Source organism: Bubalus kerabau, chromosome 23 (genome assembly GCF_029407905.1).
Source record: "Bubalus kerabau isolate K-KA32 ecotype Philippines breed swamp buffalo chromosome 23, PCC_UOA_SB_1v2, whole genome shotgun sequence".
NCBI lineage: Eukaryota > Metazoa > Chordata > Mammalia > Artiodactyla > Bovidae > Bubalus > Bubalus kerabau.
This window is the reverse complement of record NC_073646.1, coordinates 37,588,486-37,607,332: the sequence shown is the minus strand read 5'-3', so window position 1 is coordinate 37,607,332 and position 18,847 is coordinate 37,588,486. Positions and strand designations below refer to the sequence as shown.

At 41.6% G+C, this 18,847-nt stretch overlaps 1 protein-coding gene and 1 pseudogene across 1 annotated transcript in view; one reads left to right on the top strand and one right to left on the bottom strand.

Moving 5' to 3' along the window:
- Positions 1-4,510: 4,510 nt before the first annotated feature.
- Positions 4,511-18,847, top strand: part of LOC129637740 (cytochrome P450 3A28) — a 38,606-nt gene continuing 24,269 nt past the window's right edge. The window contains exons 1-4 of the mRNA XM_055562002.1: positions 4,511-4,581; positions 7,497-7,590; positions 9,425-9,477; positions 11,757-11,856. Coding sequence (XP_055417977.1) covers positions 4,511-4,581; positions 7,497-7,590; positions 9,425-9,477; positions 11,757-11,856 — 318 coding nt within the window. The remainder of the gene's footprint in view (positions 4,582-7,496; positions 7,591-9,424; positions 9,478-11,756; positions 11,857-18,847) is intronic.
- Positions 6,885-6,979, bottom strand: LOC129638268 (uncharacterized; annotated as a pseudogene).

Genomic DNA, 18,847 nt, shown 5'->3' with positions numbered 1-18,847 from the left:
AGGTTCCCAGGGTAGCCACACCTGGCCTCCCAACCCAAGGAGCTGTGACATAGTAAATGCTCATTGTCTCAAGGGGTTATGTTTGGGGATAATCTGCTAGACAGCATAGACAGGTAGTGTACCTGCTCTGGTCTCTATTCTTGCAACAACCACAAGGACCATCTTTGCATGAATCCAACTGAGTTTGTGCAGTGAAGCCTGACTGTGCCTCTCAACCTAGCAATTCATCTGTATTACAGAAGTTTAAGAGAATTACTTCCCTGTGGGAGGAACATTTACCCAAAGGGAAAGGGAAACCAGTGGATGCCCTCTTCTCCCTTCCTTCCCTTGGATGGGCTGCTGTTTAGGTAGTAGTCATATGGCCTGTCAGAAAATGGTCTGTTGATCAAAAAGTTGATTGCCTTTGATACCAAGTGTTGGCCAGGTTGGTTAATGAATTGTATAGACTCTCCTTCCATGCTTTGTTCCTATTTTCCTCCACCCTCCACCCCTGGATCAAAGTTCTCATAAGATAGTCTGTATCTCAGGCTCCCCTTTTATGGGAAAGCAAGTTAAAGCACATGTGTTCCTTGACAGTTACTGTAAAACTCTCTGGATGTGAAGTTTCCTTGTGGGAAGATCTTCCACGTAATTTTATTTTATGATTTTTTTTCACTATTTAACTTTCTATTGTTCTCGGATTGATTTTGATCAGTTATGTTTTCCTAGGAACTAGCCTATTTCTTGTGATATTTGAACTAATGTTTTTCACAGTTCTTGAAAGTGAAAGAAAGGGAAAGTCACTAAGTTGTGTCCAACTCTTTGCGATCCCATGGACTCTATAGTCCTTGGAATTATCCAGGCCAGAAAACTGGAGTAGGTAGCCATTCCCTTCTTCAGGGGATCTTCCCAACCCAGGATTGAACCAGGGTCTCCTGCATTTCAGGTGGATTCTTTACCAGCTTAGCTACCAGGGAAGCCCACAGTTCTTAGCAACAATTAAATTAATAGTTATGAATAGATTACCATGGAGTGTGGCATGTTCTTCAGGCACATGTCTCTTCCTTAACAATCTTAGTATATGAGAATTTTAAAGTTAGGTGTTCCCTGCTGTGGAATGAAGGGGCACAAATATGCCCTGTGTTATTCCCCCTTGCAGATCAACGTCATTTGCATTGATTAGAACATTGTTGTTGCTGCTCAGTCGCTCAGTCAGGCCTGACTCTGTGTGACTCCATGGACCGCAGCACACCAGGCTTCCCTATCCCTCCCTGTCTTCCAAAGTCTGCTCAAACTCATGTCCATTGAGTCAATGATGCCATCCAACCGTCTCATCCTCTGCCGCCCCCTTCTCCTTTTGCCTTCAATATTTCCCGGCATCAGGATCTTTTCCAGTGAGTTGGCTCTTTGTATCAGGTTGCCAAAGTACTGGAGCTTCAGCTTCAGCATCAGACCTTCCAATGAATATTCAGGGTTGATTTCCTTTAGGATTAGCTGGTTTGATCTCCTTGCTGCCCAAGGAATTAGAACATGACACTGCCTAAACTTCAGTCCTCAACAATAACTAGCCTGTCACCACTGGGATAGACTCCAACCAGCTAGACCAGGCCCTGAGGTAAACAGAGCAGCATATGGTCCTATTTGGGTTAGTGAGAAAAGTCATCGTAACTGAGAATGTGTTTTGGGGAAGATGAAGGCATATAGGTTCCACAATGATTTTGTTTCCAGAAGAATAAGAAAGGCTTTTAGTTTAATTGAGTCAATTAAGTTGTCAGTACTTATCAGATGACACCCCAACGTGCCATGTTGAGTGTATTTTGTGTGCCTCTCAGTCGAGGACATGGAGAGGTGGATCCTCATGACCTGCACCTGTCCTGTCTCTGCTGCAATGAGATGGAGTCCCTGGTTCTCAAGACCCATTGGGGAGCACCTGGGCAGGGGTAGTCATGGAGGTAGGAGCCAGAATTTTAAGCAGTTTCTGTTGCAGCCTGGGGTCTCACTCTTACACATAGTGACCCTCATCATGAAACAGCAAACCTTGAATATTGGCATTTTAGAGCAGCAGTAGACTTGCTAATCTTTCTCTACATTAGTTTCTTTACAACATATTTTGATTGGAAGTTTTGTGGAAACCACTTGCAGTCACCAGGCCTCAGTTTCTACATGTGTAAACTAGAGATTAAGTCTTGACCCTACTTAACAGACCCAAAAAAGGCACCAGAAGAAGGAAGTAATGTATCAGAATTCCTGGGACTTTTGACCCTACCTTTCCTGGGGATCATCTTCCAGCTTCCCATGTCTATCCTTTGTTGGCACTAAGCTTGCATCCATTTCTCTCCTTTGCTACCTGTATGTAGGGCTCCATTATCCCAGAGATTCCAAAGGTATGCCCCATACTGAGGTTGCTTGTGTGTCTCACTTCCTCCTCCTGGAGGCTTCCCCCAGGGGAGGGGACTATAACGGTTTCTGGCCCAGAGTCCAGCACAACATCTGCATCTGACATTCACACACTTGGCCTTGCATCAGTGAATGGGTGAATAGGTATATTCAGGTATTGTATTTCCAGTGGTAGCTACGGATTTTAACATGGGCCTCTGGGAAAAAGTCTGAACCAAAAGTTGATAAGCTCTGATGGTAGAAACATCATGCTGCATGACAAGGTCCCATGGAAATCCAAAGGGGAGGTGCCATAGTTGGGACTTACTGCAATTTACCAGTGAGACATCCACCCACTCAGGCCAGCGTTGGGCAGCCTGGGGACTTTCAGGCCAGAAGGATGTAAAGTATTGGTGAGAGTTGAATATCACTTTCTCTAAAAGGACTGAAAATGAGAAAAGATGAAGGGAGAAGGAAGTGTACAAACACAGGTGAAATGTTCTTTGTTTCTATTGAATTTTAAGAACTTTTGAAGTTTTATTTTTCATATAATTCAGAGCTTCTCGGGCCAAAGGGATACAGGATTTCATCAGAGTGAAGACAATGGACCAGTGTATATTTCAGATCCCCAGTCCAATTGTTTCTCCCATTAGAATGGGTGGGGTCACAGATGCCACTGACATCTAACTCTTTGCTTCCCATTAATAATTTTCAATCTAATCAATGAAAGGTAAGCAACTACTCTGACCACCCCCTTTGCCCTGTAGAAAACCATCATGTCATCTTTATGGACTCCTATGTGTCTATATGCCACATCCCTAGTGGATAGGGAGGTTGGAGGTCCACTTGGTCATTGGCTGCTTTCTCCACTTCACTCTCCTCATACCCATTGATCTTGGACTTGTGGCCCTTCCAGGGAGAGGGGTCATTCTTTGGTCAGGAATCTGTGTAACTGCTGTGCACTGAAGACCTGAATCGATGCCATCGGTGCAGCCATCACCACATGGTCCGTGTCCTGCCTCTCCTCCTGGGCCCTCTTGTCAACAGCATCCTGATGGATCCACCTGCATGTGCAGGGATGCTGGCCAAGGCCAGCCAGCTCCTCTTGTTGGGTTACTGATCCTGGGAGATGATGTGGTCACCAAACAGCCACAGGAAACAGATACACAGAGGCCCAGGGTTCCTACTGCTGCTGCTGCTGCTGCTAAGTCGCTTCAGTCGTGTCCGACTCTGTGCGACCCCATAGACGGCAGCCCACCAGGCTCCCCCGTCCCTGGGATTCTCCAGGCAAGAACACTGGAGTGGGTTGCCATTTCCTTCTCCAGTGCATGAAAGTGAAAAGTCAAAGTGAAGTCACTCAGTCATGTCCGACTCTTAGCAACCCTATGGACTGCAGCCTACACCAACTCAAGTCCACCAACTTTTCTGACTCTCACTCTGCAGGAAACACTCTGCTACCAACCAGGAACACATGGTGACATTTACTCAGGCTATAACCAAGGTCTCAATACGTTAAGGGGAATAGATGTGGAAATCAACAGTGGTTCTGGAGAATATTAGAACCATAATAGAATTGTGTGCAGGGGATACAGTTGCCCAGAAGAGGAAGTGGTTATTCCTGTTTAAGGAGGTTAGTTAGCAGAGTCTCAAAACCACGTTCTTTCTGAGCTGGAATTTGAAGGATGAGTCGATGCCTTATAGGGAAACAAGGGTATCAAGTTTGAGGAAGGTGTTTGGGTAAAGATTTGTAAACATAGCTTGTTTGAATGATTTCAAGTATTAAAGTTCAGGCAGTTACAGAGATAAGGAGAGTTTAGAGGATATTTATTGCCAGTGGTTTTATTTGAGTTTTCCTAACCTTTGAAATTACTGATAACACAGATTGAGTTGTTATTGAATTCCCAGAGAATATGAACACAAGGGAGGTCAAAGTGTAATGTCCATAATGCTTTCTCAACTATCAAGGCAGAAAGGGGCCTGCAGGTGGAGCCCAGATATTCCTTCACTGGCTGAAGCTCCAGCTCTACCCACTTCCCAGCACATAAACATTTCATTGCTGCATTGAATCATCACAGAGTGTGAAAGGAAGCAAGTGAAGAGTAGCACACAGAGCTGACAAGAAACTCAGAGGAGGGAATCACAGCAGAAAGGGGCCATGGAGCTGATCCCAAGCTTTTCCATGGAAACCTGGATTCTCCTAGCTACCAGCCTGGTGCTCCTCTATGTGTGAGTAACTGTAAAGTCTGATCTCCTCTGCAACCTTGGACTTGCATGGTAATGAGGTCCCACTTTCCCTTTAGTGTTTTGAGGATTAGTTTATGGAGCAAAAGTAGCTTAAGCTATGGGTGCTACAGACACCAATGGGGTTATTATGGATCTTAACTCAGTCTGTGAAGGAGCAAGCAACCAACCCTCGGCCCCAGCCCTGGCAGTTACCGTTACAGTCTTTTCTATGACTACAAAGACTCAGCCACAATGGAGCAACTAAGCATTCTCGCAGAGAGTTTAGTGATTTTATTTGTTCCCAGGGATGATAGACTACTAATTTTCATAGACCCAGACTAATCAACCAGAATCCACCAGGGCAAGATTTAAAGAAACTAGTCCCTGTGCACTGGGGTACTCTCCCCTTCTCTAGTTCTGGGGATCCTGGAGACATAAAGTAATTTGGGGTTTGTCTCCTTATTTTCACCTTCTTGGTTCAGTATCTGCCATAAAGAGTGTTGAAGGAATGGCCCCTGTGTCACTCAAGGGGTTCCTGCTCCCTTCCTTCCCTCCCCAGATGTCATTTACACAAGGCACCTGGTCACCCAGAGCTGGAGATTGATCACCCTTCAGATCAGCTCTTCCCCTTTTTATATGCCCTTCCTGTGGCACTCCCTGCCAAGACTCAATTCCCTCAACCTGTAGTATGCAGAACTACCTACCCCCAAGTGAGAAATCTTTAGTGGAGAGGAGACTTGGCAGAAACCTTGAAATTATATTCATTTCTTTCAGCTATTCCTCCCCTCTCTGAGAGCTTTAACATCAGCATAAATTTGAGAGTTTATGTAACACATTGGAAGTGCAGAAGGAAAATTGATTCGCTCTTGTTGTGATGGCAAAGGAAGGAACTGGGGTGGAAATAGCTCGTCATCCCCATTTTGAGAGTAAGTGTCCGTACCTCCACCACCTGCCCTGGAGGACAGATCCAAACATCCAGGTGGGCTTGGCCGAGGTGCGTCTGCTGCATCTTCAAGCGCAGTTTCCTTCAGGCAATTTTGGGTTTACTTTATCACATTTATTACCACATTATCATATAAGATCTGGTGGATTTGAACAGAATATTTGGAACTGGTAAGCCCTTAAATGGTAAACTTCATAGAAGAAATTAAACATTCTGGAATATCTTCTGTTTATTTATTCTGTGTTGCACAATACCTCTTTTCTTCACTGCAGGAAAGTACCTGAAGTTTGGAAGGCCCACTTTTAGCTAAAAGTGCTTGGAGGGGAATGTTGGGCCATTTATACACAGCACGATTTTCAGTCATACCTTTCTAATTTGCCTCTACAGAGTTAGCCTGGGAGGCCTAGCAAACTTGAACATTAAAATCATTTTCAGCAACTTTTCCCCTCAACCCCTCTTGTCCTCCACTCTGCCAGTTCTCAGAAACACCAGATTGAGAAGACCTGCAAGATTTCACACCCCGTGTTGTGAGATTCCACACAGGACACGAGAAGATGAGTTTCAGGTATACCAGCCATAGAAAGCGCCAGGCTTTATGGCTTTTTGAGAGTTGATGCACAGAGAAGGTAAACAAACCAATCTGTGATTGAGCATCTCAAAACAAACCCCCCCCCCAAAAAGAGTGTGCCTTGCACTGAAGTTTATAGGTGAGTGTCACAGGTTGGAGGGCCAGATATCATTTGAGTAAGAATGGTCTGGAAATGGATCCTTTATTCATTGTTTCACTTATACAGTCCTATTCAGTGACAGTAAAGTCAATCAGCCTTGTCTGTAGGGCATGTCCACCAAATTGCCTGACAATAGAGACTTGAGTACAGCTGAAAGTTGCTTATATTTCCATGATGCCAATGGAAGTCTTGACAAGTTTGTCCTTTTTTAAAAAATAAGACAGTAGGATTTATTGATGGGTATGAATAAGGAGGGGACAGCACAAAGGCTCTGATGAGTGCAGGGCCTGTCGTTTATCCAGAGGGCCACGATTAGGGATGTGTTTGACCTCACAGCCACCCCGGATGAACTGCTTTTCTGCCACCATATTTTCAGATTCATCTGTAGTTAACTTAGGGAAAAAAACCACTTCTTGGAGATATGGATCTTCTGGTGACCAGTGAACTTGAATTTGGCCCTGCGGAGGGCCTCAATCACATGCTTCTTGTTCTGCAGCTTGGTGTGTATGGACACTATGACTCGGCCAATGTGAACCCTTGCCACTGTGCCCTGGGGCTTTCCAAAGACACGATGCATACCTGTCTGGAGCTTAGACTGGGGCCAGCATGTCAGTCATGAAATGTCCACTGGAAAAGTCTGGCTCCAAGGTCCCTTAGGGCAACCAGGCCGGTACACTGCCGGGGAAGCCGCTGTTGACAACCATTGCACAAGGCAGTTTGTATTTTACAGAAATAAGAACACTGTTATTCCTAAGACTCGATTGTGAAGATAGATTAAGAAGAATTAAACCCTAAAATGTGGTCAGGACATAGGGGGAAAGAGAAGCATAAAAATCTCCATGCAAATTTTAAGAACGATGTCACAATGGGCTCACAGTAAGTGTGATGTTGTGGATGAATTTAAGCAAAATCTCATTATTGAAATGCATAAATTTCCACTTCCTACCTAGAATGAAACTCTCCAAATCATCTAAAAGTCAAGTTACTAAATTTATCAAGTATCCACTCTAGGATTAAAACCACGAAGACTTCAGCTGCTTTTAGCTAATCACCATTACTGTTTACGGGTTGTAAGTAGCGGTGGGCGAGGATAAGAGGAGCGAAAGTAACATCACTTTTGGAGTTGCTGGTATTATTATCACCTACATGCTACCTCCCTATTTCGACGATTCCAGTTCTCAGTGACTGACCAGCTCCAGGACTTATTCCACAATTCCTGTGATCTGGTTTTCTTTTTCCCTTTATAGATATGGGACTTATTCATATGGACTTTTTAAGAAGTTGGGGATTCCTGGGCCAAGACCTGTGCCCTATTTTGGAAGTACCATGGCTTACCACAAGGTATGTGTTGTTTAAACTCCCTCTTTTGACTCTCGTGGCTGCAAACCTCAGCTGAGTTCCATAGTAACACTGTCCCTCCTCAGAAGGAAGCTCTGAGGCTTTATACTTTCCAGAAGTGATATCGCGCACCCCACCTAGCACATAGCCAAGTGTACCACACACCCCTCTTTTCAGCTGTCAGGATCCTCATATTTTGTCTCAGTCAGATAGACAGGTTCTTCGGCTGATTCAGCAGAGGACCCAATGTTCCATCTTGTGCAGACCGTGAAGAGTTTGCATCCTGCCAGGTGAGGTTTCCCATTAAGACGCAGGCTTCATTGTATTAGGAGGAGGGCTTGAACAAGGTGCCCAGGCATGACTCATTAGGCTTTATGCACTAAAGTCAGAACTTTCCTAATGGTCGCAGAAGCTCTGGGTTGCATTTTTTTCTTCCTCCCTGATTGTTTGGTAACTTCAGTTTTTCAGGCAGCCTGTGTATTCAGTGGGGCTTCTCTGGTGGCTCTGATGGTTTAAAAAAAAAAATTCATTAGCAGGTAATTTGCACATACTTGAATTATCTGGTAATTCCTGCAGTTATCTCCCTGGCTCTCCTCCACTTTTGCTAGCCCTGATGTCTTCTGCAGTTAGAGGAATGTAACAAGAGCTTTTTGCTTTACCTCTGTGTATCCAAAGGAAGCACTTTTGGGGTATATCTGAGCCATGACTAGGTTTAACAGAGACAAGATGGTGGTTTTCTAGTTACTTCAGATATTTAACCACGAAATATATTATGGAGGTTTTTTCTGAAAAAAGAAAAAGACAGAATCACATATACAAAATCACTAGAAAGTATATGACTTGACAAAATTATTGAAATTTAGTTTAACTCAATGGAATATACTAGGTAGTACATGGATTGTGAATTCTAACTGAGCCTTGATATTAACTGAAGACCATGAGCTATGTACAGATGTCCAGGGGCAGAGCTCTGTTGCAGGCTATTCTCTGCCTCAGATTTACTTTCCTGCAGACAAGAGGCTTGTTTCTCAGATACTGATTCTCCAAACAGAGGCCTTCATTGTCTCATTACTGCCTAAGAACTCTTGAACTTTTCTCCTTCTAAAAAAGCAATAATTTATTTTCTATCTTTCCCAATGACTCCTTAGTAGATGTCCTCCATGCCCAATGTTTCTGAAACCTTCATTTCCATAGTTAAACCATCAAACATCACTGCAGAAACTTAATGACAGAAAGGTGGCTTTTTTTTTTAGTTGCAGAAGGGAAAATTCAGGGCACGTTGTTTAGTTGGTGGTGTCATTTTTGTAATTGCGACCTCTCCCCGTCTTTTCTGTGTTAGCCGGAAACTAGAAGGCAAGTCCACTTGTCACTTGTTCATTCGCTCACTTATTTTCTCACTCAACACACATGCCTTAGAGTTATTTAAATGTGCTGGATGAAAAAGGTTACTTGTGTCTTTAACGTGTAATTCTGCTAAAACTCTAGAGAGGGCTCATGAGATAAATAAAAAGTATGTTTAACCAGGAGATGCAAGTGTATACAGGCCACTCTAACTTTCCCTCAGCTTCAGTTTTCTCACCAAAGACAAGGAAGTACTTAGTATTCACAGGCAAGTTAAGCAATTAGTGTCTATAGTAGTTAGAGAAGATGCAAGAGTTATTTTGATTTCTGTTTCCAATATGCACTCTATTTCCTCTGAGACATCTCTGAATAAGAACTTCCCTCCAACTACCCATGAAAACAGTAAGCCTTATTAAATGTTTCAAACATTTTTATCCCCAAAGAGGTAGGTTTCGGTACATTTAGATTAATAATCAAATTTTGTTTCTTTTTGCAGGGTATTCCAGAGTTTGACAATCAGTGTTTTAAAAAGTATGGGAAAATGTGGGGGTGAGTTTTCTGGAAGCTTCCATTGAATAAACTTGTTATAATGAGGCACCCCCTGTGGTGTGGAGGAGAGGCTCAGTCCCGAGCCTCTTAGGATAAATTCATTTATTTTAAAGCTTTTGGAGGTTTGTTCTACCAGGGATCCCAGATGTCACCAGGTCCATAGGCTGAATCAGGTCTGGAGAATCACAGGTCATCACTTTTCTCCAGACTTTGAGGCCCAGAGACTCCTAGCATCACTTTCTGTCCAGCATCTCACTCTTCTCCCCTTTTATATTTTCCTTTCTAATGTTACCTTTAATTGCATAATATGCATTATTCAGAACATTCTAATATATGCCCATAGATGCATTTTATAACCCTTTTCTTTAGGATTCACTTTAAATTGAAATTCACTTTAAATTGAAAGACAGAATCTTTTTTTTTAATTTTGGATTTAATATGTTCTCTTGGGAAAAGAGCTGGAGGTTACAGGTAATAAGAATGGGAAACCATTTCTGCTCATCTTTTTCCTTTCTGTACAAGTATGGAGGGTATTTTTTGTTTTGTTTTTAATTTTCAGCCAAGATGTTCCAATAGAATTGCAGTTATTGTTTTATCTAGTATTTTTCTCTGACTTTGAAGAGATGTGGGGTATATCTAAGCCAGAGTGTGTCACATGGGCTGACGTACTTTAGGATCTGTTGGAGGTTTGGTGAGAGCAGCAGGAGAGGTGTCGTTGGTGCTTCTTTGCCAAAAGCAAGTTGAAAAAGGCCCTCCCTCTCTGGACCTCTTCATCTTCTCTGATCGGGTCCTCAGAAACCATAGGGCCCTACTGAGTTGCCATGGCGCCGAAGGGAAATGTGATTGAATGAGAAGAATACATAGCACTGGATCACCACTGGCCCAGCTGCAACTGCCCCTTCAACCTTTACTGCCTGTGAGCTCCGGGTGGAGTCACTTTTTCATGGTAGATCCCAGTTTTCTCCTTAGAAAAATTGTTCTCATGCTTGGATTTAAATGAGGACCACCTGGGAGAGCTTGTTATAAATACAGACTTTGACCCCTCTCATCAGTACACCAAATCAATATGATCTGGGGTGGGGCCCAGGAATCTGAACTGTAACTGGTAGTCAAAGAAATACTAAGGCTGGAGTGACATCATGAACATAAAGGGTCACCCAAAACACTAGCCCTTCTCCACCCAGGTGTTGTTTAAAAAGCACGATGGGAAGAAGGGAATCATCCAAGTAATATGGTCAGTCAGGTGGAAGAGCTGATTAAGTGCCTCCTCAATCCCTCCTGTCACTGCTTCAGCACTAAATGCTCTTGACACCCACTTAGACCCTCTGGGTTTTAGAATGGTTTTTGGAAATGGGCAGAAAAAAGTGCAGTGGTTCTCAGCGATTTTACATGTGATCACAAAACCATTTGAAATTCATCTGTGAAGTCAAGGGAGGAATAGGAGATTTGTAGAAAATCTTCCAATTTGTTCTAGCCATTGCAAATGATTGATAGTGGGGAGGGGGGGAGGGGAATGCCAGAAGATAGTGTAAATAACTCAGAGTAAACCTCATGCCAGTGGCCCATTCCCATGAACAGGCATCCTGACAGTCAGGAGATCAGGCCAAATTGGGACGTGTCATATCTGAGGAGTCAGCTTTGTGTGGTAGGTGGGTCAAATGTGGGCCTGCCGAGCTGCTGATAGATATCACCTACATGGAGCCTGAGGCCCACGGGACCCATGCAGAAGAATAAATATAAGTAATGAGAAGAAAATTTTTTATTTTTTTAAATTAATTAAAAATTAATAATTTCCTTTAAAGTAAACTATAAAGTAAGCAAATTTTAGAGAATAGAAAAATCTTTTACAGTTCTATTATCACTTGTGGAGCATTCCAAATCTTTCTGTTTGCAGACAATTGTCACATATTTATGGTCAGTGTGTCTACAAGTTTCATGTGCCTTTTTCATGCTTTTGATATATCTTCAAAAATTAGTGGGTGCTCTCCCTAATTAATTGTTTTTTCATTCTTAGACAATTTTCTTGGCTTATTTACTAAGCTAACTTCCTCATTGATACTGAAATATTTTAAACCTAGAAAAGTTATGAGAATAGTATAGGAAATACCCACGTACATAACACTTAGACCAAACAAATGTTCTAATGTTATTTCTAATCACAATTTCTAGGAGTAAGGATTATCTATAATAATATCAGAATGATAGTCTGGACTTACAGTGTGGCTCCAGCTGGGGAATCTGTATCAGTAAATTTAATTAGATCTCCTTTCCTTACACAGGTTTTATGAAGGTCGACAACCTATGTTGGCTATCACAGATCCTGATATAATCAAAACAGTACTAGTGAAAGAATGTTATTCTGTCTTCACAAACCGGAGGGTAAGCATCCATTTCTTTAAGTTTAAATTTTATTTGCTTATTAAATGCTTATTCTGTAATAATTTTAAGTATACAAGATGCTGTCAAGAGAAAAAATACAGGAAGGTGCTGTCCTCTATACGCTTCATCCTGTTTCCCTCGATGGTTAGTACTTGCATAGTTAGAGTACATCAGAGCAGGAGGTTGACACTGATACTATCCGCGGTGCTTATGCAGATTTCATCAGTTTTATGTGAATTCATTTTATGTGAGGGAGGGTGTCTGTGTGTGTGTTGCTCTATGGAAATTTATCATAGAGGCAGCTTTGTGTAACCACCACCACAATAAATGTACAGAACCTTCCATCCCCGTAAGCTCCCTCCGCGTGTATGTGTGTGCTCAGTTCTGTCCGACTCTTTGTGACCCCAGGGGCTGTAGGCCGTGGAATAGAATCTTCCCGGCAAAAGTACTGGAGTGAGTTGTCATTTCCTCCTGCAGGGGTTCTTCCTGACCCAGTGATTGAACCCTCGTCTCTTATGTCTCCTGCATTCTCAGGCAGATTCTGTGCTACTGTGCCATGTGAGAATCCCAAGGTTCCCTCTTTAACTATTCATTTATAGCCACAGTGAGTGGCTTGTCTTTTCCTCTTATCAGGGTCTTAGAAGAGCAAAAAATTTTATTTTTGTAAGGTCAATGTATTCCTTTATTTATTTATTCTGTTTTTCTCTTTGTTTGAGTCTGCTGTTGTAACTGTTGCATTTTTTAGTTCATTTATCATTATATTCTAAAGTTTCAAATTTTGTACATTTTAAATTTAATATCTCTTTGGTGAACATCTCATTTCATTTTTGTACTTGGAAAATTTGGGTATATTGTTATCCTTTGGGCTTCCCAGGTGGCGCTAGTGATAAAGAACCTACCTGCCAATACAGAAGACATAAGAGGCAGGGGTTCGATCCCTGGTTCGGGAAGATTCTCTGGAAGAGAGCCTGGAAACCCACTCCAGTATTCTTGCCTAGAGAATCCCATGGACAGAGGAGCCTGGCGGGCTAAAGCCTATAGGGTCTCAAAGAGTCAGACATGACCGAAGTGACTCAGCACACGTAGCACACATGTTGTGTTTCCTGTAGCTCTGAATTTCTTTAGAACAGTTATTTTGAATTCCTTTTCAGGCAATTCGTAGATGTTCATTTCTTTGGGATGACTTACTGGACAGTTGTTATCTTCCTTTGGTTGTATCGTGTTTCCTTGATTCTTGGTGATCCCTTATCTTTCAATGGTGTCTATGTCTTTGGAGAAGCAGTTACTCTTTCTAGGCTTAATCAACTAAGTTTGATAAGGAAGACCTTTACTCTTGGTGGGACACACTGAAGTGTGCTGAAGCCATCAGTCTAGTGGCATTGGGTGCCAAGTGTGGGGGGTGGGGGGGTGGGTCCAATTCCAAGGGAAAATGATTGGCTCTGGCAGCTGGGTCCAGAACACCACCAACTACATGATATTTGACACCAATAACTGGAGAGTCTGAGGTGGCTCTGGGATGGTTGAGGTCTTCAGCAGCACACCCAAGTCCAATGTTAAGGGACCAGGGCAAGCAGAGTGGTAGCCAGAACTGGGGGGCATGCTCATCTGTGTTAGCTGACTACAGGCACATGCCCAGCACGAGGACTGGGGTCAGTGGCTGGGACTGGGTCAAGTGTGGGTACAGAAGCAGCTTTGAGTGCTGGGCAGTCAGTGTGCACTCATGTAGCCGCAGGGACGAGCTACACGCACGTGTGGCATTGTCGGCCAGTGACAGGAGTCAAGACTGGCTCCAGGCACCTGAGCAGCTACTCGCTTGTTGGTGTGGGTCCTGGATCTCAGGACGTCACTGGCTGGAGCAGCTCTGTTGGGGGCGGAGGGATAAGACAGGACTCAGGCCATTGGAGTCTGCTGATGTAGAACCTTGGGGAGCGATCAGCAGCAAAATTGTCAGGGGTCTTCAGTGACTGTGCTGGCAGTTGGTTTCCTCATAGTAAAGGTTCTGGGGGTTTTTTGCAGAGCAGGATACAGAGAAGCCCAGTCACTCCTGCTGTGTGGTTGACATTGACAACCCCTACCCTTCTTTCTTTGCTCCTAGTTGTCTCTGGATATCTCAGCTTTGCTAGTCTCTGGGTGGGGTGAATCCAAAGCAGTCATTTGTGCAGTGTTCTGAAAGGCTGAGGAAACTAATAACTCACCCTGCTGTCCTTTTTCCAGTAAGGAGAACTGTTTCAGGCCGGGGAGGTTCCTTTTGGCACTGAGCAGTCTGGCCTGGGGGACAGGATGATGCAGGCAAAATGAAGCAATTTTCTTTACCAGTTTGTGGGTTATTCTCAAGTTTTTTTCACTGCTATGTTGCTGAAGCTTCTGGACTCCTGAGGTCTCTTAGACCTGTTTTCATTTATTTAGCACTAATTGTTATTTGTGGGGTGAGAGAAACTGGAGTCTCCTCTGCCATCTTGGTGACATCACTCCAGATTTCATCATTAATGTGCTTTTAGCTATAGGATTTTTTGTGTGTGTAGAATGCTCTTTATCATGTTGTGTAAGTTTTCTTCTCTACCTAGTTTATGAATTTCTATCATGAATGGGTGTTGGAAGTGTCAATTTTAAAACAGAATATTTGGAATACAGAAAAATGTCTCAAGCAATTTGGCTTGATAAGCTTGTCCCAAGCTGAGAAACAGAATTATATCTTTCCTTTTCTTTCTATTCCTGGGGGGAAAACAGAAGAAAAAAGTATTTTCATACAATTGTAACATTTCTTCAGAATAGCAAATAGACTCCTTATTTTTGATGTATTCTATTTTTTTTTATTTTTTAACTTTACAATATTGTATTGGTTTTGCCATATATAAAAATGAATCCGCCACAGGTATACATGTGTTCCCCATCCTGAACCCTCCTCCCACCTCCCTCCCCCTACCATCCCTCTGGGTCGTCCCAGTGCACCAGCCCCAACCATCCAGTATCGTGCATCGAACCTGGACTGGCGACTCGTTTCATATATGATATTATACATGTTTCAATGCCATTCTCCCAAATCATCCCACCCTCTCCCTCTCCCACAGAGTCCAAAAGACTGTTCTATACATCTGTGTCTCTTTTGCTGTCTCATATACAGGGTTATTGTTACTATCTTTCTAAATTCCATATATGTGCATTAGTATACTGTATTGGTGTTTTTCTTTCTGGCTTACTTCACTCTGTATAATAGGCTCCAGTTTCATCCACCTCATTAGAACTGACTCAAATGCATTCTTTTTAATGGCTGAGTAATACTCCATTGTGTATATGTACCACAGCTTTCTTATCCATTCATCTGATGATGGACATCTAGGTTGCTTCCATGTCCTGGCTATTATAAACAGTGCTGCGATGAACATTGGGGTACACGTGTCTCTTTCAATTCTGGTTTCCTTGGTGTGTATGCCCAGCAGTGGGATTGCTGGATCATAAGGCAGTTCTATTCCCAGTTTTTAAAGGAATCTCCACACTGTTCTCCATAGTGGCTGTACTAGTTTGCATTCCCACCAACAGTGTAAGAGGGTTCCCTTTTCTCCACACCCTCTCCAGCATTTATTGCTTGTAGACTTTTGGATCGCAGCCATTCTGACTGGCGTGAAATGGTACCTCATTGTGGTTTTGATTTGCATTTCTCTGATAATGAGTGATGTTGAGCATCTTCTCATGTGTTTGTTAGCCATCTGTATGTCTTCTTTGGAGAAATGTCTACTTAGTTCTTTGGCCCATTTTTTGATTGGGTCATTTATTTTCCTGGAATTGAGCTGTAGGAGTTGCTTGTATATTTTTGAGATTAGTTGTTTGTCAGTTGCTTCATTTGCTATTATCTTCTCCCATTCTGAAGTCTGTCTTTCCACCTCGCTTATAGTTTCCTTTGTTGTGCAGAAGCTTTTAAGTTTAATTAGGTCCCATTTGTCTATTTTTGCTTTTATTTCCAATATTCTGGGAGGTGGGTCATAGAGGATCCTGCTGTGATGTGTGTCGGAGAGTGTTTTGCCTATGTTCTCCTCTAGGAGTTTTACAGTTTCTGGTCTTATGTTTAGATCTTTAATCCATTTTGAGTTTATTTTTGTGTATGGTGTTAGAAAGTGTTCTAGTTTCATTCTTTTGCAAGTGGTTGACCAGTTTTCCCAGCACCACTTGTTAAAGAGATTGTCTTTAATCCATTGTATATTCCTGCCTTCTTTGTCAAAGATAAGGTGTCTATATGTGCGTGGATTTATCTCTGGGCTTTCTGTTTTGTTCCATTGATCTATATTTCTGTCTTTGTGCCAGTACCATACTGTCTTGATGACTGTGGCTTTGTAGTAGAGCCTGAAGTCAGGCAGGTTGATTCCTCCAGTTCCATTTTTCTTTCTCAAGATAGCTCTGGCTATTCGAGGTTTTTTGTATTTCCATACAAACTGTGAAATTATTTGTTCTAGCTCTGTGAAGAATACCGTTGGTAGCTTAATAGGGATTGCATTGAATCTACAAATTGCTTTGGGTAGTATACTCATTTTCACTATATTGATTCTTCCAATCCATGAACATGGTATATTTCTCCATCTATTAGTATCCTCTTTGATTTCTTTCACCAGTGTTTTATAGTTTTCTATATATAGGTCTTTAGTTTCTTTAGGTAGATATATTCCTAAGTATTTTATTCTCTTCGTTGCAATGGTGAATGGAATTGTTTCCTTAAGTTCTCTTTCTATTTTCTCATTATTAGTGTATAGGAATGCAAGGGATTTCTGTGTGTTGATTTTATATCCTACAACTTTACTATAGTCATTGATTAGTTCTAGTAATTTTCTGGTGGAGTCTTTAGGGTTTTCTATGTAGAGGATCATGTCATCTGCAAACAGTGAGAGCTTTACTTCTTCTTTTCCAATTTGGATTCCTTTTATTTCTTTTTCTGCTCTGATTGCTGTGGCCAAAACTTCCAAAACTATGTTGAATAGTAATGGTGAAAGTGGGCACCCTTGTCTTGTTCCTGACTTTAGAGGAAATGCTTTCAATTTTTCACCATTGAGGATAATGTTTGCTGTGGGTTTGTCATATATAGCTTTTATTATGTTGAGGTATGTTCCTTCTATTCCTGCTTTCTGGAGAGTTTTGATCATAAATGGATGTTGAATTTTGTCAAAGGCTTTCTCTGCATCTATTGAGATAATCATATGGTTTTTATTTTTCAATTTGTTAATTGGTGTATTACATTGATTGATTTGCGGATATTGAAGAATCCTTGCATCCCTGGGATAAAGCCCACTTGGTCATGGTGTATGATCTTTTTAATATGTTGTTGGATTCTGATTGCTAGAATTTTGTTAAGGATTTTTGCATCTATGTTCATCAGTGATATTGGCCTGTAGTTTTCTTTTTTTGTGGCATCTTTGTCAGGTTTTGGTATTAGGGTGATGGTGGCCTCATAGAATGAGTTTGGAAGTTTACCTTCCTCTGTAATTTTCTGGAAGTTTGAGTAGGATAGGTGGTAGCTCTTCTCTAAATTTTCGGTAGAATTCAGCTGTGAAGCCATCTGGTCCTGGGCTTTTGTTTGCTGGAAGATTTCTGATTACAGTTTCAATTTCCATGCTTGTGATGGGTCTGTTAAGATTTTCTATTTCTTCCTGGTCGAGTTTTGGAAAGTTGTACTTTTCTAAGAATTTGTCCATTTCTTCCACGTTGTCCATTTTATTGGCATATAGTTGCTGATAGTAGTCTCTTATGATCCTTTGTATTTCTGTGTTGTCTATTGTGATCTCTCCATTTTCATTTCTAATTTTATGGATTTGATTTTTCTCCCTTTGTTTCTTGATAAGTCTGGCTAATGGTTTGTCGATTTTATTTATCCTTTCAAAGAACCAGCTTTTGGCTTTGTTGATTTTTGCTATGGTCTCTTTTGTTTCTTTTGCATTTATTTCTGCCCTAATTTTTAAGATTTCTTTCCTTCTACTAACCCTGGGGTTCTTAATTTCTTCCTTTTCTAGTTGCTTTAGGTGTAGAGTTAGGTTCTTTATTTGACTTTTTTCTTGTTTCTTGAGGTATGCCTGTATTGCTATGAACTTTCCCCTTAGGACTGCTTTTACAGTGTCCCATAGGTTTTGGGTTGTTGTGTTTTCATTTTCATTTGTTTCTATGCAAATTTTGATTTCTTTTTTTATTTCTTCTGTGATTTGTTGGTTATTCAGCAGCGTGTTGTTCAGCCTCCATATGTTGGAATTTTTAATAGTTTTTCTCCTGTAATTGACATCTAATCTTACTGCATTGTGGTCAGAAAAGATGCTTGGAATGATTTCAATTTTTTTGAATTTACCAAGGCAAGATTTATGGCCCAGGATGTGATCTATCCTGGAGAAGGTTCCGTGTGCACTTGAGGAAAAGGTGAAATTCATTGTTTTGGGATGAAATGTCCTATAGATATCAGTTAGGTCTAGCTGGTCTATTGTATTGTTTAAGGTTTGTGTTTCCTTGTTAATTTTCTGTTTAGTTGATCTATCCATAGGTGTGAGTGGGGTATTAAAGTCTCCCACTATTATTGTGTTATTGTTAATTTCTCCTTTCATACTTGTTAGCATTTGTCTTACATATTGTGGTGCTCCTATGTTGGGTGCATATATATTTACAATTGTTATATCTTCTTCTTGGATTGATCCTTTGATCATTATGTAGTGACCTTCTTTGTCTCGTTTCACAGCCTTTGTTTTAAAGTCTATTTTATCTGATATGAGTATTGCTAATCCTGCTTTCTTTTGGTCTCTATTTGCATGGAAAATCTTTTTCCAGCCCTTCACTTTCAGTCTGTATGTGTCCCCTGTTTTGAGGTGGGTCTCTTGTAGACAACATATGTAGGGGTCTTGTTTTTGTATCCATTCAGCCAGTCTTTGTCTTTTGGTTGGGGCATTCAACCCATTTACATTTAAGGTAATTATTGATAAGTATGATCCCGTTGTCATTTACTTTATTGTTTTGGGTTTGAATTTATACACCC